Source organism: Aplidium turbinatum, chromosome 10 (genome assembly GCF_918807975.1).
Source record: "Aplidium turbinatum chromosome 10, kaAplTurb1.1, whole genome shotgun sequence".
Taxonomy (NCBI): Eukaryota; Metazoa; Chordata; class Ascidiacea; order Aplousobranchia; family Polyclinidae; genus Aplidium; species Aplidium turbinatum.
The window spans coordinates 21,088,229-21,112,460 of NC_137481.1; the positions used below are offsets into that span (position 1 = coordinate 21,088,229).

At 38.3% G+C, this 24,232-nt stretch overlaps 1 protein-coding gene across 3 annotated transcripts in view; it reads left to right on the plus strand.

Moving 5' to 3' along the window:
* Positions 1 to 20,277, plus strand: part of LOC145777940 (diacylglycerol kinase delta-like) — a 58,057-nt gene extending 37,780 nt beyond the window's left edge. For all 3 annotated transcript variants that reach the window (XM_082589302.1, XM_082589303.1, XM_082589304.1), the window contains 24 exons: positions 2,495 to 2,620; positions 2,950 to 3,052; positions 3,265 to 3,427; positions 3,637 to 3,745; positions 4,268 to 4,407; positions 4,793 to 4,871; positions 5,316 to 5,407; positions 5,828 to 5,993; positions 6,373 to 6,702; positions 7,003 to 7,090; positions 7,517 to 7,697; positions 8,601 to 8,752; positions 9,117 to 9,173; positions 9,627 to 9,735; positions 11,067 to 11,183; positions 11,701 to 11,902; positions 12,302 to 12,452; positions 13,165 to 13,271; positions 13,760 to 13,905; positions 14,284 to 14,488; positions 14,965 to 15,081; positions 15,771 to 15,897; positions 16,360 to 16,490; positions 17,395 to 20,277. In XM_082589302.1, the coding sequence (XP_082445428.1) occupies positions 2,495 to 2,620; positions 2,950 to 3,052; positions 3,265 to 3,427; positions 3,637 to 3,745; positions 4,268 to 4,407; positions 4,793 to 4,871; positions 5,316 to 5,407; positions 5,828 to 5,993; positions 6,373 to 6,702; positions 7,003 to 7,090; positions 7,517 to 7,697; positions 8,601 to 8,752; positions 9,117 to 9,173; positions 9,627 to 9,735; positions 11,067 to 11,183; positions 11,701 to 11,902; positions 12,302 to 12,452; positions 13,165 to 13,271; positions 13,760 to 13,905; positions 14,284 to 14,488; positions 14,965 to 15,081; positions 15,771 to 15,897; positions 16,360 to 16,490; positions 17,395 to 17,463 (3,267 nt within the window). In that variant the 3' untranslated portion in view covers positions 17,464 to 20,277. The remainder of the gene's footprint in view (positions 1 to 2,494; positions 2,621 to 2,949; positions 3,053 to 3,264; positions 3,428 to 3,636; positions 3,746 to 4,267; positions 4,408 to 4,792; positions 4,872 to 5,315; positions 5,408 to 5,827; positions 5,994 to 6,372; positions 6,703 to 7,002; positions 7,091 to 7,516; positions 7,698 to 8,600; positions 8,753 to 9,116; positions 9,174 to 9,626; positions 9,736 to 11,066; positions 11,184 to 11,700; positions 11,903 to 12,301; positions 12,453 to 13,164; positions 13,272 to 13,759; positions 13,906 to 14,283; positions 14,489 to 14,964; positions 15,082 to 15,770; positions 15,898 to 16,359; positions 16,491 to 17,394) is intronic.
* Positions 20,278 to 24,232: the final 3,955 nt, after the last annotated feature.

The window sequence follows — 24,232 nt, forward strand, 5'->3', positions numbered from 1 at the left end:
CTAGACTTTACATCAGAGACATTTTGTGTCTCAAATTCAACAGAAATCGCTTAATGTCTCCAGCAGGAACAGAGATGATCATTAAGGTTTTTCTTTCTAGAATATGAATTGATAAATTTACTGATTACATCTTTATTGAGAAATTTATTAATTCATATTCTAGATAAGGAAAACCTTAATGATCATCTCTGTTCCTACTGGAGACATTAAGCGATTTCTGTTGAATTTGAGACACATAATGTCTCTGATGCAACGTGTAGACCTATTGTTATCGATTGCGGTCGGAAAAAGTCTCTCCAGTCATGCTCTCCAAACACCTAATGTACATTTCGGGCGCTATAAAGAATGTGTCGGTCAAATAGAAGCTCATCTTTTAGAGCGGAATTAATATCTGTCTGAATCAATAATTTTTCTTGACTTCAACGATTAGATTTAGTTCATACCACAGAATTGTGTTGCTTGAATTGTTTTAATTGCACATTCAATGGATTTGATACAAAATAAAAATATTTTTGTTTTCTGGATAACAGCAACCACCAATGGACAAAGGACTTGCTAAACAGATGCATTATTATTAACCAGTTCATCTAGCATTAGTTGTGCAATACTAATGCTATAAAATTGAAAACAAACGTGCTTGAATATAAATTGTTTTAAATCTTCACTAACGCTTCGCGCATCGTAGCAGCGCGACTCCTTTTTGTCGAATATCGTGTACCTGAAGTGATTACCCTGAGAAAATACGTAATGCTGTACTGATGAGTGTCCATAGTTTACAATGTTAAGTAGTTACTTCGTAGGCTTCACTTTTTTCATTTAAGTGACAAAATTTATGAGTTTGAAAGTGTTAATCATGTTGTTGACTTCAACCATGTTTATTCCTTGTTTTAATAACTTATGCGGCAACAGCCCAACTATGACGTAGATTATGACTTGCATTACAATAATTCACGTAAGCTTTTTTCCCGTCCCTTCAATGTTGACCTCATGAATAAGATATACGAAAGGTCCTTCAACCTTATTATATTTCACTGCGCTCGCTATAATATTTATTTTTCAAAAGCTATTTTCGGAATTAAGAACCTCAAATTTACCTATAGCCGCCACTTTAATCTCACTGGCTGGCCAATGAAAGAAGACTTTTTTGCCAGGAATATTTATTCATAAAATTCGCATTTAAAAGAAAGGTTTATGTGAAATGCAGTTGCGCTGGAAAGTTTACTACCATTTTATCATCGGTTCTTCATCCCTTTACCTTGAAACAATGCAATATCAATGATCATTGTTCATTGTGGAAGTTTATTTTACGCCGTTAGTGACGGCCGCATTATGGAAAAACAGCAAATCAAAATGCTTGTCTTGGTTGCGTCATCAAGAAACATGTGATGCTGATAGAAATGAGACGTCCACGTTTTAGTAAGTCAGCCATGCACAAATTAATCTACAAGTTGAAACTTTTTGCTTCAACGATAAGGTCAAGGTCTGCAACATAATTATGCGTATGCATATTGTATGCAAGTTTATAAATCGGAGGTGGCTTTATCAAGCAAATGATTTAGAATGTGCAAGTTTTGAGCTTTTTTATTGGTCAGACCTCTCTTATTGCTCACAGCAACCTACTTGGTATAAATTCGCGTGTCGTGTACTAGGTAAAGTAACACTGCTATGGCGCTTTTCTATCGTGGTTTTTATAGGTGTAAGCAACAGCATTTCATGTATGATTTGCTTAACACTGTTTTCGTATTATTATTCAAATGGACTTGATGAATATTTCAGCCACGTTCAACAATGGCAACTTTTGGTGACTTTGCTGCTCTCAAACCAGATCGTTTTTTACGTCTGTAGACGTTGAATGAATGTACAAAAAACTGTTTTGCGACAGTACGAAAGATTGGTGCAGCACACTCTAGCCAAGTTTTAAAAACATTCTTTTCGGGACACCAGCTTATGCGATCTATCACTGAACCATGAATGAACGAGCAAGTTTTTTAACGTTTTGTGATGAACGGCACGTGCACAGTCGCCCTCAGCAACCCATGTGCAAAACGTATATGGTTACTTTCCCCACGACAAACGTGAAATGAGTTGTTCTTTGAAAGTATTCACAAACAAGCTCGTTTCAACCAGTGTAAAGGGCTCTTTTTATATCCTTACAAAAAGTTTTCTTTTTTACAACTTCCAACGACTTTGAAACAATGCAAAAGAAGAACTTTGGTGGTGGGTCGTCAGTGTTCTTTACAAACAAACATAAAATCATGTTGCAAAGTCATCAGTCAGTTTAGGTCCTTTGCTGTGATATATTAAGAGCCTGCTGTGATATATGCCACGTATATTCTCATCCAGCAAATCATCCCGTTTTTACATTGATTCAACATCTGCAGACGTTGAATCAATGTAAAAACGAGATGATTTCCTGGCTGACAATTGTCTTCCTCCATTGCATCTTTCGCTCTTATCAACCTCTTTTGAACAAAGCGTTTGTTGCTTCCTGCAGCTATGGATCCCCCATCAGTGGTTGGAAGGGAACCTACCAGTCAGTGCCAAGTGCGCTGTTTGTGACAAGACCTGCGGTAGTGTTCTTCGCATGCAAGACTGGCGCTGCTTGTGGTGTCGGACTGTTGTAAGTTGCTTTAATCAAATAGATCGGGTATCAGAATAATTTAGTTTATTTACTGATCAACGAAACTCGTGTTCCCCTTGGGGACGTCATTTCAAAGATTCTTGACGTAGATGCTACGTTTGCTAACGTTAGCCAGCAGACAAATATCAACCGACACATTTTGTGACTATTACTGATTTATTTTCAGCCTCGCAAGGGATATGATGTGGAGTCACTTTATTTTAAATCAATACAACGATGTACATCTATCCCGTAACTCAATTAGGTTTCGAAAATGCGTCGTGAAATTTTAATGCAAATGTTAACGATCCTTTTTTTGTTGTTTTAAGGTTCATACCGCATGCAGGGGTCAATTGCAAACCAAATGCTCATTGGGCTCATGCAAGTTGTCTATAGTACCACCCACTGTCATACATACCCAAGATGCAGACGGTGAGATGTTTGTTTAACGTTTTTAACCCTCTTTTGATGTAAAAAATGATTGGCGTCCTTCTGATGTCTCATCCATACAAAGTTATGATGGATACATTGCTACATCCTAGCCAGTAAACCCGTCGTTTTGTTTGCGTTGATTCAACATCTACTGATTACCGGTCTGCGTACCCTCCTTTGTGATGGTAATTTGTTGGCAATTGTCCAACCAGGTTTCTGGCAAGCCGTGCCATCCACCCACTGCACAAGCCCGCTTTTAGTCTTTGTCAACTCGAAGAGCGGCGACAACCAAGGCATCAAGTTTCTACGTCGCTTCCGTCAATTTCTGAATCCGGCCCAAGTGTTCGATCTTATGTGCTCTGGACCACATGTCGGGTGAGCTCATGCACGCAATTTCGTTCACGTTATCCAGCGTTCGTACGTGGTACGTCACTGGCGTCGTGACTAACGTGTAATGTCGCGTCATGTTCGCGTTTTTACGTGATTTTTCTGATTTACTTACGTAGGTTTACGCAAGTTAAAGCGATTACCATTACGCTAGCTTCGAATAACCACCTTCTCATGATATGTTTATTTGCTGGCAGGTTGCAAATGTTCCGTAAGTTTGACATGTTCCGGATCTTGATCTGCGGCGGAGACGGTTCCGTTGGATGGGTGCTATCCGAAATGGACAAACTGAACCTTTCATCAAAAGTAAATCCACTTTTTACTCGTTCAAAACATTAGAACATGTTTACATACGTGTTTGCTTCAGTGACAGTGATCAAGCTTTTCTTTGTTCTGTTCTGCAGACAAGCTGAAACTATAAGGAAAATTTATCTGCATTTCTCTGGGAATGGAGTTTTGCGCATTTGCATTTTTTTGATCCAAGTTATTGTAACAAGGTAAAAAATTTACCTTCAAAGGAATTAGACTTTACAATCTTCCGAAGACACAAAATATAAAAAAGCTCAAAAACGTCTGTTAACATTAATTTAATGTTGCTGGATGTTGCATCATTGTAAAATTGCGACAATGCTTGCTAGAATACCCAAAAGTAGCTCAATCGAGCAAACAAAGAAATACTTCTTCCAAAGAAAATGGTTGTCAATGGCACAGCTCTATACTAAAGTCATTATTTATTGCCGATATTCACAATCTTACTTGGAACATGCTTGGAAACACTTATTTTAAGCGCGTGTCGTGGCGGTGTATTAACAAACCTGATTGTTGCAGGCCCAAGTAGGCGTGTTACCCCTGGGTACGGGAAACGACCTGGCCCAGGTTATGGGTTGGGGCAATATGTGTGACGATGACGCGCAGGTCCCATCCATCATAGAGAAGTACGAGAGAGCCAGCGCCAAGTTACTGGACAGGTCTGTTTTCTTCTTTTTAAACATTATACAGTAAAAGACGTTGTAAAACATTCTTTTTACGTTTCACAACGACATTCTGCTAACCCCAACTTCAAAGCTGCCAATAATCCTAATTTAAAAAGTAAATCTATATTTAGAAGCACTATTTTGTACTGTAGTTTTTATTCTCACGTTTTGTGATATTTTAAAAACAATTTTTTTTTTTCAGATTAAAAACTGTACCGTTGCCGGTGCTTTGATGTTTTTCGCATCAAACCCATTTGTAAATCAAAAATGACTAGCAATGATCACTCTTAACTGTTGTAGTTTGTGTTTCAGCGTGTTAGGCTTATTTTGTCTCCTTTAGAAAATAACATTACGTCATTTAAACTTTTGATCTCTACAGGTGGAGTGTACTTAGTTACGAAGGTAAACTCCCCTTGACCGTCCCCGCCCCTGCCATACCCCCTCCATCACAAAACGAGGTCAGTTGGTTCTCAAAAAGAAAACTAAAAAAAATTATCATGTTCCAGCCGAGTTGGTTCAAATTCAAGCTATTTTTTAAAGCAAGACATTTTTCATCAACGTAATGCAATGCTCAGACCAATTCATTACGTTTTTGATATCCAAACGAGTGTGAATTTTTCATTGGTCACTGCTCAGTTGATTAGCAATAAAAGTTATCGTTGTTTAACCTTATAATATGCCAGAAATCAACTATTTGGCGCACAAATGTAATTTTTTGTTAAAAAAACAGCAAAAAGATTTTTGTAATTCTTTTTACGCTGGACTTTGTGCTTCATAAGCGACCGACGCGCAACAGAAATAAATTTAAAACCTTTCTAGCATGTTTGCAGCAAGGTTTGTCAACTACTTTGTAGACTAAATCAGTTTCGATGTCTCAAATATTCAAACCGACTTCTATTTAGTTCACCATCACCGAATACGAAGACACTGTCGCTGACCATCTTGGAGCTCTCCTCAACTCTGACAAGACCTCAAAAGTCGTTAGTTCTGCTTCGTGAGTAGAGTGCCTTTCTGTTTGCTGTGAAATGTTATTTTGTCCAATAATTCAACTATAGCGCGGCCTTCACCGATACAAAAACCCTATTTTAACCGTGAATTTATTAAACTTGCTTGATTTTTAAAATTTTAAAATCTTTTGTCGCACCCAGAACACTGCCAGAACATAGGTGTGAGCTCTTCAGACCTTTTACATATCTTATTACGTAGCAAACTGAAATGAAACTGGAGGATTTGAAGACTTTATTGCCTTTGGAGGTACTAGTTTAACCTGTTGTGAGCCTACCCCAAACGCATGGTTTTTTACCTCGGATAGTAGTAAATTTCTCGTTGTTGAGCATTTGCGGATTGACTGTCTCTACAATGCAGACAAACAGATTCGTGACAGCCAAGTCGTGAAAACTAGTTGCTTTTGCAGAGTGCTGTGTGAAACTGTGAAAGATTTCGTCGCTAAAGTGGGACGCTCGTACAGCAACGAAGAAACCTCAGACATGCCCCTAAAATGCAGGATACTTGAAGAAAAACTAGCTTCCTTACTAGATACTCTCACCCTTGAGTCTAAAATGGCGGAACTAGAACAAGTGGTGGGTGACAACAACACAAATAACGTTTTCTTGATGTTATACTGACGTTGTGGTTATGTGAAATCATTAAATTTGAACGCTGCGTTGGGTAATGGTACGAACGCTTGACTTATGCTTCAAACGACGTGGATTTGATGCCCACACAGAACATGTGATTGTCTCTTAGCAAGGCGCTCCTTGGCTTCGTGCTGGCACAGTGGACACGATGATTGTTTCTGTGTTCACCTCGTCCAACCTTTTGCTGACACGTTCCAGCCTTAAGCTTGTGATTATTAAATACAGTTTCAAATTCTTTGTTTTGTAAGTTTTCTGCTTCCGCGAGCACAGACATTAAAATGATGCTTAAAACAAGCAGGTTTAACGTGTGTATTATCCACAGAACAACGACGCTCCTGGTATGGTTGTTCACCCCTGTTCTGTTCCTGTTTCTACAAAACTCCCGGAAGAGCCGTTCTTCCAAGAGGAGGACACACGACAAGAAATGTCCATACCAAGCAAGCACGTCAAAGACGAAGCGCAGATTGAGAATAAGAACAAACTACTTAAAGAAGGCTTGACTCTGAAATATAATGTCGCGTCTGAGTCTTTGGCCACTGTACCCGAAATGCAGGCAACAACATCTCAAAGTCACAACGGGGCCACCAGTGATGCAACTGGTGATAAGGAACCGACGACCTCAACCAAGTTTCAGATGAAAACACCGAAAAAAGTAAATAGTTTACTCTCGTTTTTCACTCTTTGTGATCATTGTTGCCCAGACAGCAAACCAGTCGTTTTTTTACATTGATTCAACGCCTGCAGGCGTTGAATCAATGTAAAAAATGACTGGTTTGCTGTCTGGGTGGTCAGTTGTAATCCTTTTCGTGAAATAATGTTATCAGCACTTTTTGGACTTTTCTGCTCGCTTGATTATATTCTTACTCTGACTCGTCTCCCATTACGCGTGAGGGGTCAATTAGCTTGTAATGATTTACTCAACGATTATCATGAAGCAATTTTTTGCTTCCAGAGAATGTTTGAACAACGTTCGCAGCTGATGTCGAGGGCAAACAGCTTAAAGAAAGCCGTCCGACAGATCATAGAGCACACTGAAAACGGTAAGGCTCGGTCATAACTGCATTTCATTGGCGTTTATGGGCTAATCAAATGTCGAAGGCAAGATACAATATAAAGCCCTGGCTGTGGTCCCAATAAGTTGTGAACATGCTGGAAGAAGAACTTTGTCTACTCAATTAAGTTTTCTCATTCGTGCCGTGGTATCTGTTAATTCTTGCTTTTGTTTTGTCTGATGCTGCCCTCGTTGAAAAGCACATGATTTAAGTTCATGACTGGCTACATCAAGCAAGCTCAGCCGTGTTTGTACAATTATGGACTTACTTTTGTTTTGTGTAATTATGGATCGTATCTGTTGTTCTGTTCTTGATTTGCATGGCTTTTTAATGTTATCTTGTGCTGTTTTTTGGCTTGATCATTGCACGAAGAATCATGGGCGCCTAACTTTCAACTTTTTTGCTTTTCTGCAGCCGTCGACGAACAAAATGAACAGACCTTGCAGAACTTGAAGCTGGCAATAAAGAAAGAAGATAAAGCAAAACCAGCGAATGAATGCGCTCCCTCTACCAGCGGGCTAGGATCCGCTCCTCTTAAGATCAACATTGAAGAAGCAACCGCTTCACCTCTGGAAGATGAGCTCCTGTCTGAAAGGTAGTTGGAATATTAGCTTTAATCTTATAAGTTATTTTGATTTTATGAAGTTTGCATTTATTTTTAAATGCTTTACGATTAAAGGACAGGGGGTATGCTTGTAGCGTTGGACTGGAAGCCAAACGCTAGGCCTAATCTTGCTCGGCAAACAGGGTTGCCATATTGCCGATTTTAACGCTAATTTTTAGAAACTTGATGTTTTTTAATACATTTTCAGATTAAAATATGGCACAGTTGCAACACCTTAAGCTATGGTAGTAATCATCCTGTTGACAAAATCAGCCCAAAATGCAATATTATGAAAAGCATCATCAAGATTCGGAAAGAGTTGCCTTTTCAAACCTGATGTTTTGTAAATAGGCTACTGCCATGACTACTGCACATTTATAAAACAATTTTTTTTTTTAAACTATTTACAATGCAGAAAAAAATTAAAAAAAAACTTCAAAAATATATTAAAATGTCAAAGTACCTGCCAAACGCATTAAAAAGCACTCAAATTTTCAAAACTTGGATATGGCAATCCTGTTTGCCGTGCAAGATGAGACCTAGCGTTTGCTTCCAGTCCAGATGCTATAATAGCGATGCCCATGCTTGTAGTGGCTTTGAACCACTTACTTAACCAGGCCAATGGGCTTGGCACATTGAGGTTCTCGCCTTTGACTTGAGCGATTTTATTTATAACCTGATTCGATCAAAAAACGTTGAACATTTTAAAAAACAATTACAACAAAATTTTTACAAAGTAGGCAAGGGGTGCTCCTAACCAAAACTTGGTTTTATTGAAACGATTTTTTTATTATTAATTTTTTTTTTTAAATTATTTCATTTATATGACTCAATATTGAACCCTGGAAAATCGTAAAAACGAATCTGAAATCTATAAACAAAAAATCTTTTTAGTTCCCAGTTTCTTCGGCCTCCGTTGTGCGCCCAGAAGTCGAAATCCGCCCCCACTACCCCCACGTCAACTTTGGAGTCCCCTCGTTTCGAGAAGTATACCCGTCAAGCTTCGGTCAACCCATGTTTAGGAAAGTCCTCTACAGTCCGTCAAGGTATGGTGATGTCACTAAAGGCTATTTTGCACCACTCTAGTGGAATCACTGTTGTTTGACTCAAAAACAAATGTTTTGTCCTAAAATTACTGTTGACGTCTCTTTAAAATCAAATGTTCAGTTGTGAAATTTGTCTATTTATTCTTTAAATAAGCACTATGTTGTTTACACGTTTATTTGACGTGGTAGAGTAGGCTATCAACTATTCAAAAAATTGATTTCTTTGGATGAAATTAGCAATGATTTATCTACAGTCAATATCAACAGGAGCCTGTATCACCAAACAGTTGTCACAACAACTGAATCTGAATACGCAGAAAAAATGCAATTAATAAAATTAATTTGAACGCAACTATTTCCTTAGAACCGTCTCCAGCTTATGGCCTGGTGCCGCTCTCCCAATTCCGCAAGTCATCCACAGGTATGTTGAGCGTTGATGATGATTGGCTTGTACCCACCAAACTGTTTTGCTATTTCAATTAAGGTTGAACCAAGAAAGTTTACTAAGTAGTGTAGATTTTCTATTCTAAGGTTGTTAATGTCGCTTTATGCTTCTCAAGCTTTTTGTCGTATCTAGGCTGTCGCCCCATACGGTTGAAAATTTAGATTAAGTGAACGGGAAGGCAAGAAAGCTAATTTTCGTGTCCGCCTTCAGGCATGCCTTTTAGTATCTTGCCAAAGACACTGCCGCATGCTCTTGAGCGGTGTCGAACCAGTGCCCTTTCGAACGTTAAACCAACGCTCTCATCACTCGGCCATGCAGCTGGCTGAAGCTGTCCCAGTGTATACAACTTTCACGCACTGAAGTTTATTCCAATGAATGTCAAATTAAGATCACTTGCTATCATACTTACGACTGCACATTCCTCCACAGCCATCAACCCTCTGTATAACCCAACCAGCTTCCTCCGGAGGATGTTGCTAGCCAACGCCGACACTCTGTGCGCTCCCGCCACTCCTTTATTGCAAGCCGACGACTCAGTGTGAGTATCTGTATCAAACAGTGGGTGCTCCAGACAGCAAAATCCGCCATTTTTACATTGATTCTGCAGATGTTGAATCAATGTAAAAATGACAGATTTTGCTGTCTGGATGGGCCGGGCGATGGGCCTTTTAAGCCTGTATTTTTCCTACTTCATGTTTATGTAGTACTGTGGAATACCTCACTATAACCCCCAAACCTTTTTTTTTCTCTCCCACCACGGGGTTGGTCACTCATCATTTCCACAATTATCAATCTTCCAGTCATATTGCTTCCCCGATTGTTGTTGAAACAACAAATGAACTTTATTCATTCCTTTTGTTCCATCACCCTCATATCTGTTTTTGTCTTCTTCTACTGCGTTTTTCCTCAGAACAATGTTATTGCTCTCATTACTAATCCAACTTTGTATTTCGATCTTAATCAGCTCCTGTCAGGCGACTTACAGACTGGTTAGCAATAACCTATGATTAGTTTCATGAGCTTTTCATTGATCAAAACGTTTGAAATTCTGCCTAGTGCCTTGGCATAAAAACTTTATGGGCTTTGTAAGAGTTCAAAGGACTCCCGTCCGAGTAATTTGTGTTGCATGGAAAAGTAATTCTCGCATCAACTTGAGGCATTTTGTTTTCACAACTGTTTGCTTTTGGAGCCTCCTTGCGTGACTATTGCTGTTGACAAGACAAGTCATAAATAGATTGAAAAGTTTTGTGTGACCAAGAACTATTTTCTAGAAGTCATGATATGTTTACTTTTGTGATTCCAAATTCTTCACAAGGACATTAACATATCAGTTTCGCAGATTTGCATTGTTTGTTGACTGTGACACTTTTAACATCTTTTCTGCTAACGCTGTCTTATGCTCACAAAGGTTTTTTTTCTCATATGCAAGTGACTTCTTCTATAGAAAACATGTTTTGGTTATTCGTTCATACGAAGGTCTCTTTAGCATCTATATGTCATGGATCTTGTTAGTTTTGAGAGGAAAAATTCCTCCAGAGGTAGTGTTTTATGGTATATCGTTGTAAGTTTACAGAAAAGGTGGTTGAAAACAAACAGTGGATTTCAAATTTGATTTGAATAACCCAACTGGTGCACCCATGGGTAGAAACGAAAGCTTCACCAAATTGTCTAGTTAAGAGTAGTTTCTCTGGTCTGCAGTGCACTGCAGAAAAAACAGTCGATTGTTTTGGTTGGAACTAATGAACAAACTAACAACAACGGAACAAAGATAGCGATGGTGTTAGACGTGGCAGAAGCTTTACAAAGTTAGACAAACATTGATAAATTCTTATTCCAGAGTTGCATGAAACTAACAATAAAAATTTTTAGATTCCGCAGCCTATTCACCGAGAAGTGCGTTATGAACAACTACTTTGGTATCGGGTTGGACGCCAAAATAGCGTTGGACTTTCATAAGAAACGCGATGAAAATCCTAAGAAATGCAGGTGAATTGAAACTACCACTTGGCTCCGTTTGTGTCTTCGGATGTGCGACTCACTGTGTTGTGTTTTGTTGATTTGAAGCTAAAACATATTTTTCTGCAACAATTGTGCAAAGAAATGCTTCATTTTCTTTTAAAATTTGCGTTTGTCTAAAGTTGTTAAAATAAAATAAAAAGAAATTTCGGACCTTAGTGTTCAGGTTTTTTGCTGAATTTCCACTTTAAATCATAACTATTTCACTGCTTAGTAGTAAAAAACGTAACGTGAGACCAAGAACGATGACATGCCGTCGCCAAACATTACATTGTTCGACGTTTGATTACTCAATTTCCACTCAACTTCATACTCATTTGCCCCTAGCTGTCACTCTACGAGTGAATTTACCCCTTACCAGCTGGATTTGGTTTCTGTAACCTACACATATAACACAATTTATCTTTCCTGATTCATTACATGCTCCTGAGAGGTAAATTTCCCTCAGCATAAGACCCCCTGACTTAGTTTTTATATGATTTCTCAGTCGCACGAAGAATCGCGTGTGGTACGGGATGTTGGGAGCTAAGGAGATCGCCATGAAGACATACAAAAACTTGGAGCAACGCATTCGGCTGGAATGTGACGGCCAGTGTGTCTCCTTGCCTCCTCTACAGGGCATTGTCGTCCTCAACATCGCCTCATTCGCAGGAGGAGCCAACTTCTGGGGCAGCAAGTCCGGCAATGAGGTAAAGAAGATTTAAGTTTTGAGCTCCTAAGTTAACACAGTTCAATAATTGGTTTGCACAGACGCCAACCGTAAGGTTATGGGTTCGATTCCTGTCATGATATGTTCTTTTTTTGGGAGTTTGTAGTTGTTAGTCTTTTGTAACTACCTATAAAAAAACGCAAATATTTTTATTGTGACGTCAGCGGACGTTATCTTTGCTCATCGCTTTCATGTTACATTTTCAATGTATTTTTCTCGGTTTTAATTTTGTTCCATGGTTAAGTACTATAGCCACAACTTGCACAAAAATAGCATCATTTTAAAGTCATCTCTCTTAGCACATTCGACCCCTTCGAAAACCACAGGAAAACATGTTAACGAAACGTCCAAGGCTTATCACGTGATCACCTTTTCACAGATATTTATGGCGCCATCTTACAACGACAGAATATTGGAAGTGGTAGCGGTGTTCAACACCGTCCAACTTGGTATGGCCATCGTGGTGTCTGACGCCGTGTTGCAACATCATCGGATTGCGCAATGTAGATCAGTGAAGATCACCATATTGGGTCAGTAACCACTTTCAATCTTGTTTTTTTAAATTACTTGTTACTTTTTTGTTGGGTGGATTTTCGTTATTTAGCTCGCCCATTGACTTAAATTCCAACAAAGTATTAAGCAACCAGGTTACCTGATCGATTTTAAAATTTGATTTTAATTGCTAATATTTGAAATAGCTTGTGCACTGTGCAGTGTGCATTGATGAGCTGAAATCAGCTTGACAATTATTTTATCAACCTTATCAGACTAGCGTTTGTTGTAACGAACATATGAATTCGCTTTGGATTTATTGCACGTGTCTTAATTCACACTATTTCGTGATGTGGAGGTTACTTTGCACCACAATTACGCAACACAGGGATAGCATTGCTCACCTGATCCTCCACAGCTTGCAGTCCCTAGCATCCTGCTCCTCCACTGCTTGCAGTCCCTAGCATCCTGCTCCTTCACTGCTTGTAGTTTCTAGTATCCTGATCCTCCACTGCTTGCAGTCTCTAGCATCCTCCTATCGAGCTCACCATCTCTATGCTCTTCTTTGTGTAGTTTTCCTATTTCAGCTTTCCGCGGCTTTTTTTCTCTTCCACGTTTCAAACGTTGCACCCTTTCTTCACATTCTTCTGTTCTTCCTTTTTTTCTATCCTACTTTTTTATCAGTACTAATCTAAATGCATGACTCCTCCTGTTGTGATTTATTGAAGTTGTTTTTACATCATTCCGCAGGCGACGATCCTGTTCCATTGCAAACTGATGGTGAGGCTTGGCTGCAACCTCCAGGGATTGTCAAAATTGAGCACAAGAATCGCGTTCAAATGCTGGCACGTGACCGGGTGAGTGGCAACCCCTGGTGCGTGCTGCACTGGCTTGTGACGTCCCAATTTGATATAGCTAGTTTCAAAACAACCTTTTTTTAAATTGCGTAGCCGTGTGGTGCTATTATTCCCAGAGATCCAATCAGTCATTTTTTTACATCGATTCAACGTCTAAGGACGTTAAATAAATGTAAAAAACGACTGATTTACTCTCTGGATTCTGACCTGCTAAAATAGATTAGAATTATTTTCCTCTAATAAAGCAACCTGATTGAAAGCTGGACGGAAAATTGCTCTGCAGATGCGTCGCTATGGACGCACTTGGTGAGAATTGAACCTTTGTCATTTGTTCTTGCTCTTTCTATTGTTAGGAAGTCAACGATTTCGCCATTGGTGTTCTGTGCCGAAAACGCCTTTGATCTCCTGTGTCCTATGCTGAAGTCGGACAGCTGTTATTTGAAACGTAACTTAATGTTATATCAACGTTATTTTCTCTTCATCGACAGAGGTTGGAAGTTGCTCTGAAATCTTGGGAGTTGAAGAATCGCTACGGATCAGACAGAAGCCTCCAGTCGAGCGTGGATGTGCTCACTGACAACGAGGTGTTCATGATTGGACAACTCGCCGAAACCGCTACAGCGATTGCTGTCAGGTATGCAAACTCATGTTGGTCAGATGACACTTGCACACACGAGACTACACCCAAGATTGCAAAATTCGTCATTTTTACATTGATTCAACGTCCGCATGACGAATTTGTCTGGATGACAGTGCTACAAAAGCGCGAAACTTTGATTGAAATACGTCTAGGATTAGAAATTGGTTTAAGTATTTGTATCAGAGTATGAATGCATTTACAGTCGCTTATTACAAGTGATACTGGTTTCGATTGCGTCTGATTTTATCACAACGATTTTTGCAGTGGTGGACTGGACATTCATTTTAATAAAAAGATCGTTTTGAAAACGTAGAAACTATAAAATGCACGTTTTTTTCGTTTTCTTCTTCATGCTAATAATTCTTAATCCAGCGTCAAAGATTCCTTGAACAACAACAATCTCCTCAAGGAAGAACTGCTCCCGCTCGTGTCCACCATCCTCCGACTGAACGCCAAGTTGCGGCCGAACGGGAGAGGAGTCTCCAACTCCGCCAGTCAACAATTGGTCGCCGAGTTTGTCGTTGTTGTCCGAGACTTTGAATTGCAACTCAACTCGTTGCTAAGCAAGAGAGCCGAAGTGAGTTCAGAAATCCCCTTTTTCGGTTTTTGTTTATTTGTGGCTATTTCGAGTCCAACTTTGTTTGATAATCAAAATGATGAGGTCATTGTTAATATTTAACCCACGTTTATTTGCTCTATATACTCTGGAGATTTTATTGTTTTGAAAGTTTTTCAAGTACGGGGATAAAGGTTTTTCATTCATTTTTGTGAAGTTGTTCCTTCGAGAATGGGCATTTCAATTCATATAAAGTTGCCTCTTAAACTTTACAAAATCGTTTTTGAGTGCGCACGTCTTCAGCATGCGACCACAACAAGGTCTTTACTCCGTCCAAGCTTGGCTTTGAATCTAGTGTGACTCCTGATTATTCATTGTCAGTTTATCCATCGAAACTCATTAATTGATCTTCACCAGTCATCTTATGTCTTCACTCTGCTGGGTTCGTTGTTTGTATGAAAAGATTTTCTTCAATCCTCATCTTTTCTGTGCTTCAGGATCTTGGAAGCGAGCTTTCCGAGAAGGCTTCCATTTGGATGAACTGGCTCGAGCAGGAGAATAAGAAGATACGCCAGATCAGGTGGCTCTCCCAAGTCGATGCCACCAATGCAGAGGTCAGATCCTTTACCGTGTTGGTCGTGTGTAATACAGAAGAAGCCATTACGCTAAAAATGAATACAAAATATTAAACTTATTTTGTAAGATGAACTTTTTTTGGAATAAAAGTACCATATCAGCAAGCAAATTTTTTAGCTTAATGCTTTCTGCTTTTGTGTTGTTTTATAACATTTTACTGGGTATATTCAGACTCAGATCATTGACGAATTCATTGAAAGTCTTGTTACGAATTTGTTATCCTGTACTTTATCGCATTTGTTTGCTGTCGTTTTGCGAATTCTTAGTATTTCGTTTCATGGGAATTTTCTTTGTCGGTTGTTGCGGAGTTTACTTGTCTTCAGACACAGCTACAGGCGAATATTCTTTTTTGTTTTCAACGTGTTCGTAACCTTGTTGATCAAGCCAAAATATTGGCTTTGTACATGGACTTTGTACACGAACCTGATCAACTTTTGTGTAGAATTTCAACAAGCAAGGCTATCATGCTAATGCCTTGTGTTTTGAAATCGATTTTAAAAAGCATTTTCAGTTATTTTTGACAAGGAATTTATTTTGTAACACCAGGCCACTAAGGCACAATCACTGCTATACTTCTTCGACAAATTTTTTACACTATTGCCTTATTTCTTAACGTTGAATGCATACAAAAAAGTAGAGTTTTCCTGACCAAGTTATTCTGCCACAGGCGAACGCAGAAGTACCCCATTCTTCAAAGCAGAGTGGCAGGCAGAGCGCCAAGTTCAAATTCACACCAAGGTTCCGCAAAGGAGGGAAGAAGGACGCAGCTAGACAAAGCAGTCTGGACCCGGATGGTAAGCATCGTGATAAACAACAGCAATGCATGACAAAGAACTCAAAGTTGCAGAATTCCAAGCTTAAAGCATACTTTTAAGTACATGAAATTAAAAGTGATTTTTTTTTCGCTGCAAAACTTTTAGAAACTTTTAATCGCCAATCTTTGAGAATGGCCATGATTTCACGGTACTCTTTTCATTTTAGTTTATTGAACATCGTAGAAATTTTCAATAATTTTAAGTAATAACAATCTGTTTCCTATTGAAGGTTTTGCCTTTTAGCTTTGGAAAGGGCCTAAAAATATATATTACACATAACTTACGAACATAAGTAGGTATATCACGTATCCCCGACGTCTGCAGACGTTGAATCAATGTAAAAATGACAGTTTTTTATTGTCTTAAGCAACGTAAAATACCATTGGATTTTTTTCGAAATTTGCAACGAAATTTCCAAACAACGTATTCGTCACATTGCAGTGTCCATCTGGACGTCAGAAGAAGTTGGTGTGTGGTTGGAATCCATTGGCATGGCGGATTACAAGGAATTGTTTGCAAGCCGCTCTGTCACCGGAGCAGAACTACTTTCCATGGAAGCTGCTGTTATAAAAGTGAGTAACATAATGAACAAAATATTTAGCCATGTCTACTGTGTTCCTCTTGTTGTTGAACTGACTAAGATCAATTTTAACACGAGCTGTGGCTGCCTGGAAATTTGAAAACACTCACTAGATCGATGATGAAGTAAATGCTGATGTCTCTTGACCTCTGTTCCGGAACCTCAATGTTATTGAGAATGAAAAGTTCACAAAGACCTTTCATTTAGGATGCAACCCCAACCCGCAAAATCTGTCATTTTTACATTGATTTGACGTCTGCAGACGTTAAATCAATGTGAAAATGACAGATTTTGCTGTCTGGGACCGAACGATTAAACGTAACAAGTAAATAAACTCAAATTTTTCAAACTTTTTACTTTTTTGCTGTGATACCGCATGATTCTTTAGTATTTCTTTAAAAAAATATTTTCTTATAGGCTTGAAAAGGGCTGTATGTCTAGCCGAAAACGTTCGCTTATTGTTTTTATAATGTTAAATGTAGTGTTGCTGAAAAAAGTGACCTCTCTACCCAAATTGTATTTCTACTTGAATAAGATACTTAAAAAGCCGCAGCCTTTACGGTGGCGAAAGCTTTATCAACAAATTATTATACAAGTTTCCAATCCTAACATGAGGAAGTATATATCTTCCTGGCCATATCCAGTGTAGCAACTGCACTGAGGAGACCTGAAGGCCGAAACGGTTTACCACTGTCTTTAGTTACTACTCTTACATTGTCGCATCCACGTTTTCGCTGGGTGTCTGCATATTTAGATTAAGTAAACAAAATCTAATTTTCATGCTCGTCTTCAGGCACGCTCTTTAGCGGTGTCGAACCGGCGCCCTTTGTAGCGTCGTACAAGGCTCTCAGCACTCGGCCATGTAGCTGACGAGAACTTATTTTCATTTTTTTTAGGAGCTTGGCGTAACGAAAGGCGAGCATGCAAGGAAAATATCATCAGCCATCAAGGACTTACGGAAATGATTTACCTACTCAACCGTGAAACTTATTTCGCGCCATTTTGCTATGACGTCACGTAGTTTAATAGAAGCCCGAGAGAAAACTGATATTTTTTCAAATTATTTATCGATTTTTTGTTTCATTGTTTGTTGTAATAAGTGTTTTTTTATATGCCATTTTTGTAAAGAGTCCAAAAAGGTCTTTCCTTGCAACAGGTAGCTTTCCACTCAGATTACCACTCATTGCGGTCATTTGACATTTTTACGGCGTAAAACTGTGGTAACTTGTCATCTGTTATCCCATCGTGATTTGCACCTTTATCGTTGTTGTATTTTCGAAGCGTGCAATAGGGCAGACCCATTTGGGAAAAAAGCTGACGTTTTTGCGTCGTTTCAACGTAGCCATCGACGTTCAGACAATGTAACAATGACACGTTTTGCTTGCTTGGAAGCTGCCAATTTTAAAAGGAACAACTGAAGTTAGATGTTGGTAAAATGCCAATAAACTTTACTATTTTCAATCATTTCAACAATTCTTTTTCCGTGCTGTCTCCTAGAAAATAAATTAGCCGTTTTTTTATACATTGATTCAACGTCGTCTGCAGACGTTAAATAAATGTAAAAAACGACTGATTTGCTGTATGGGTTGATACACGGCATCACCAACTGGTGACACTGTCCGTCATTTCACGTTGATTTTGCGTGACATGATGTTTCAATTATTTATAACCTTCAGATTTCTTCAACAAATCACAACCTATTTCTTTGAAAGCAGAAACTTTACAAATTTTTTGACGAAATGTAACAATATGAATGCTTTTGTTCATCCCAGTAAACAAAGATGTCTTTTTTATCGCTTCATCGCTATACAGTACACGTAGAAGCGTTATGGAATATACAACTTTGCAGTCTTGGTTATCAGCATCCACGTTTCTGATCATAGGTGCTTACAAAATTCACTTTTTCTTTTAACCAGCAAATCAGTCCTTTTGTATTTATGTAACGTCTACAGACGTTGAATCAATATAAACAACTAAGCTCAATTTCCGTTCTTTCGCCTTTTGTACATCAGACCTTCAAGCAGTATAAATTGGTTGACAACTGTTGTGATTTCACGCCAATCATGAGCAAAATCCGGGTTTTGTTAGATAACAAATCACCAATTACTGACCCAAGTAGAAAAATCCGTCATTTTTACATTGATTCAACGTCTCGTTGACAAGTGACAACGTTCAAAAGAAATTGCATTGAAATCGTAAATCGCCGTGAATTCTTTTTGTTTTAGGTTTGTTTCACATACTAAGTGTTTTTTCAAGTTTTTTTTTAACAGCTTCTGTGGCAGTGGTTTTTACAATAGGTTGTGTATGAAGACAGGCAGTAGCCATTTTACGTGATCCGCAGTGTTTGAAAAGTAGAACAAAAATTGTGCATGTTTCCAACGTCTCTTGAAACGAACTGTTGCTGATTTCATTAATGGGGTTAACATAACTTGCTTGTCCTTTCTGTTCTCCACTGGCTTCGTGTATTCGCTCGCAATGTGTTTTGTTTGAAAATCACACCAAAGATATTTATTTAAAATACGTGTTACCTAATTGTGGTGTTTTTAAAGTTGATATTTTTCAAAATTTTGCGAATTAACACCCGAGTTGGGAAATATAAGCTGCAAAAGCCACACTTCTACATGTTTGAAAATATTAAGCACTAACATCAGTAAGCCGATAATTTCAATGCGTTTTCTTGCACAACACATAAGGCTCCAAACCCAGGAAATACAGCTTTTTTAAGAAAGTCTTTTGTTTTAATAAAAATAAAAACTAGCGTTGAAAATTTAACTTTAATCACTATCAAGTTTATTGTGTAGTTGCGCTGATTATAAATTTCAGATGGCGAACAAAGATAATTAATAATGATGATTATCTCTTTGCTATGCATGCCAATGGCGAACATGGACGAAACAACAAAAAGCTTTTTTCTTTCATTTTTCGGATGATTTCGGAGTTTGAAAGTTAATGTCACAGCTAGAAAAAATGGTTTGCATACGTTGAATCAACATGAATAAGATCATGTTTGGTCGTTGGGGTTCTTGTTTTACCTTAGTGCTTCATATTCGCCATTCCTTCGGTTCATTGAGATTTCTTGACTTCTTTTTGTAAGATTTTGTCTTATTTTATTTGTTTGTGCTTTTGATCGGGAGTTCCGGGTTTTGATTTAGACTTTTTTTTCAGTGTAACATAAACGCTATAGGTTGCAAACAAACAACAAACTGATACTCGTTTGTGATATGTATTCTAGTTCATGAAACAGTCCAATACCACCCATGTCAGTCCCATGTAAGCTGACAATTTTCATTTTTCTCTTCTCTTTAGTAATATTTTCTCCATCTCTTGTAGTTTAACGTCAAACAGCCAAAACTGACTGCGTTTCACTGAAAAACGCATTACGAGCATATTTCACGGTAATGAATTGATGTGTTGGGTTTTGCGTCAATCTTACGTTTGTAATTATCAATTGACGGAAACCAATTATCACTTCAACTGGAAAACATGCATCTGAACTCACTGTGCAAAAAGAACGAACTATTCTAGGATTTTTCCCACGCTGTAAAATTGTTCTTTTTGCATTGAATCAATGCAAAAGGACCAATTTCCTTAGCTGGGTTGTGCAATAGAGCAAGGTTACTGGCTAATAATGTCTTTACTTCAGTTTAATCAATTTTTGGTCATGATTGCGTCACTTTAGCTTGGATGCGTTTGAAATTTAAGAAATTGTGACGTAATTCATCGACTCGGTTGATGTCATCGTTTTATTGTATTTGGAATAAATCTTTGTTTTGATTTTTTCTTGCTTACTATTCATATTTTAGATTAGCTACAAGGCAGTTGTCCCGTGATGCGTCAAGTCAATCTATATTCAAAGTATTTGTGGAGACGCGTTAGTGCGTCATTTAAACGTTTTAACGACGTCGCATTGGTTTTGTGACTGAATTAACTCATCTTTAAAGGGCGGGGAAACCCAAATTAACTTTGCGAGTTTTTTGTTTCAGCGTGTTTCAGCATCATCAGATATAAGATGATGCATAAAGATGATGCAACTGAAACAATATATGATGCAGTATTTTGAAATAATGCAAAAATCGTCATAAATCAAGTCTGGTCTTAAACTTTTGGCCACAACTATATGTACCTTGTGACGTCACAGCGAACAGAATCACAGCTTGATGCGCACGAGACCTCGCAAACGGGTATCAAACAAAAGCGGCCTTAGCGAGACGAGGGAAACAAAATTTGGATTTTTTTTATTGCTAAAACGCATGTTGTACACAATGACATCACGCTGAAACAAAAAACTCGCAAAAAGTGAATTTGGGTTTCCCCGCCCTTTAAGGTATAAGCTATGTTTGCCAGATCTACTCACCTTCAGAAGAACGTAATGTGACTTTTTTAACATTAATTACCCAAAAAGTGAACTGCAGTAAACAGCCGAAAGCATCTGGGAATAGTGAACCAATAAATCAAGTTTCATTTAAAAACAGCTCAGTGGCTGAGTGGTTTCGGCTCTGGTGCTGGTAGAACTGAGACCGATTCCAGGTCGGGTCAAACCGAAGACTTTGAAAACGGTTACCGATTGTGTTCTTGCACAGCGCATCGAGAATAAGTCGGGTAATGTGATGACATCGTAAACCTGATTGCTAAAAGACCTTAGCTTATTATGTCGTATCCAGGCTTAGGCTACGCTCGGTGGTTGAAGATTTAGATTAAGTGGACGGGAAGACAAGAAAGCCAATCTTCGTGTCCAACTTCAGGCATGCCTTTAAGTGTCTTTCCAGAGACACAGTTGCATGCTCTTGAGCGGTGTCGAACCAGCGCCTTTTCGAGTACCGTACCAGGGCTATCCTATCAACACTCGGTTATGCAGCTGAGCTGACAACCTTGGCTGTTGTAGAGCGACAATAAATAAAACTATAACATCATTAAGTTTCATTTTAGCTTGCGAGTAGAATGTTGCTCGAAGCTGCAGGTTTTCATCTGACTCAAGAGCTGTCGTTGGATAAAATAAACCTAAACGTGGTGAAGTATTTATAGTAGAAGAAAAACGTAAGGTAGACTAGGCTAAGTTTAGCTAATCAGAAAAATTTAAAATAACGAAGGAGCTTTAAAGCATAAACGAATTCCTTTTGGCGGAGAGTTTTTATAAAGATTGCTTCCAGTGCTGCGAGGTGGAACGAAGAACGGTCTTTAGCAAAAATTGAAAACATTTCGAGTTTGGTAAATTTTTATTTTAGAAGTAAAAATAGGCCCCTTCAAAAGTGAAAAAACGGAAAACTACTCGTTTTTCCTTTAAAATGTTATGCTAGGAGGGAAATTGCCAGACTTTCCCCCTCTCGAAGCCCCTAGACAGGGGGTTTAAGGAGTACTTTTGGACACCGGCCCGGGATAATTTTAGGGGCCATAAGTTTTTTAAAGGGCCAGGAAACATGAAGAAACCACAGCGTATTCTTTGGACAGTGAGTTTTCTTACAAATGTTTTGGTTTGGGGTCCAAAGACCTCATTGGTACCGAGCCAAAAATATCCTCTCAATCAATGTTTTATTTGTCAGGAACATAGGTACATGCTTGAAATATGCAATATACACAGTACAAAAGTTACACAAGTTCCCATACCGACAGGGAGACAACGAGACGACCATACGGTCTACTAGTCAATTGCCACCCTACGGAAATTACGATTTTGCCATTTAAAATAAGCTTACAAGAGAAAAATAATAATTGAAACGTTCCCGCGCTTCAACAACAGCATACGCACAAAAAAAAAACATATTGATGATAACGTAGGCCAAAACACAAAATTCCATGAAGCAAGCAGAGAATAGTAAAGTTTCCGAAGCAACTGACAAGTTGGTTTCCATAACATATCACTTACGATGCACTGTAGCTTTGTAAAATTAACGTTTTGATCTCTTTTTTGAAACAATGAAATGATAAGTTTTTTAGCCTACTTGGAACCTCTGACCAGAGCATTGGTCCCAATACCTGCATGGACTTCTTGCCAAATTCTGTGTTTGATCTGTTTATAAAATAATTGTTGCCTGTTTGATATCTTGTGTTATGCTGATGAATAGATGAAGCATTTGTAAATAAATCACAATACGTAGACGGATACTCATTCATATGAACTTTGTACATGTGTTTTTTTATTTCAATGTTATGTATGTCTTTTAGTTTCAAGATGTTCATTTTGAAAAATAAAAAATTAGTGTGAGCATAGTAATTTTGTTTCGTAATTATTCTTGTGGAAACAGAGAAACAGAGAAACAAACATGTGGAAACAGAGATCAATTGGTAAAAACACAAAATTAAGATTGCTGCGAACTCTCGTTTTCCCAATTGCCACATATGGATGTGAAATTTGGACATGCAATAAACGTGACATTAAAAAGTTAAAAAGTTTTGAAATGTGGTGTCACAGGAGGCTATTACGTATCAGCTGGATGGAAAGAAAAACAAATGAATTTGTTTCCCAACAAATAAACGATAAATGGAGTCTGATAAACAACATTAACCTTAGAAAATTGAGATATTTCGGACACATTGCAAGAAGCAACTCGTTGGAAAATTCAATGTTAACTGGGATGGTGCAAGGCAAACGAACAAAAGGACGACAAAAAATGAAATATTTTGACAATATCAAGCAACTTACAGGAATAAAAAGCATGCCGGAAGCACTAATCAAAACAAAAGACAGAACAAAATGGAGACAGTTCATAAGGGAGATCACAGCTGATCAAACATGATCAATTTGTTGAAGAAGAAGAATTATTCTTATAACCTTTTTTTGTAATTTTATTAATGGATCCAGTGCACTGTCACAGGCCTTTCCCCAGCTTAAAATACAATATTGCAAATGACAGTAAATCAAAGCGTGATACACATCTTTTAAAGTGTCTGTGTTGACATAATTTCTGAGTTTAAGCAACGCCCATGAACCTTTTGCTACTTTTCCGCAAATTTTATCTACGTATGTGATATTTCCATGTTAATTTGTTATCTATGTAAACGCCAAGGTATTTTATTTGATCTGTTTGTTGAATGCTTGTGTTACCAATGTTAATGTTAAAAATTTTTATGTGTTTTTTATTTGTTATTAGCATGTATTCAGTTTTTGAGAAATTTAATGATAATCTATTAAGCTTCAACCAGTTGTAAACTTTTTGCATTTCGGCATTCACATTGTTCTGCAAATTTATTTCACATTTGTCGCTCATCGTAAGATTGGTGTCGTCAGCAAATAGTTTAACATTCATGTTTGTTGAATTTGGTAAGTCATTTATATAGAGTAAGAAAAGAAGGGGTCCCAATGTCGATCCTTGGGGCACACCGCAGGTAACCTGCTGTCTTGAGTTTGAAGAGATTCCATTGACGACCAGGGCCGGATTAAGATGAAACTGGGCCTGATGCTGCAGCGCAAAAACAGGCCTATTTTTTCTAGGCATTGGTACATATGCATTCGACACTCTGACTCCACCGTACACGCGTAATCAGACCGACCAAAGAGCCTTTATTGCTTTCGACGCAGTCAGCCAAATTTTAATGAACATGAACAATAATAACGACGTGTTATCGTAAAAACTCGAGAGTAACATCAGGCTATGTAACACCAACACAATTCAATACCAATATTGCCTGAAAAGCGGAGTTAATGAAGAAAAGGCTAATCCAGATCAACTTAACGTTGGCATATTGTCAATGCTGCGCTAGTGCTGCTTACTTATACTACTGTTTTTCGAGCCTTAGCAA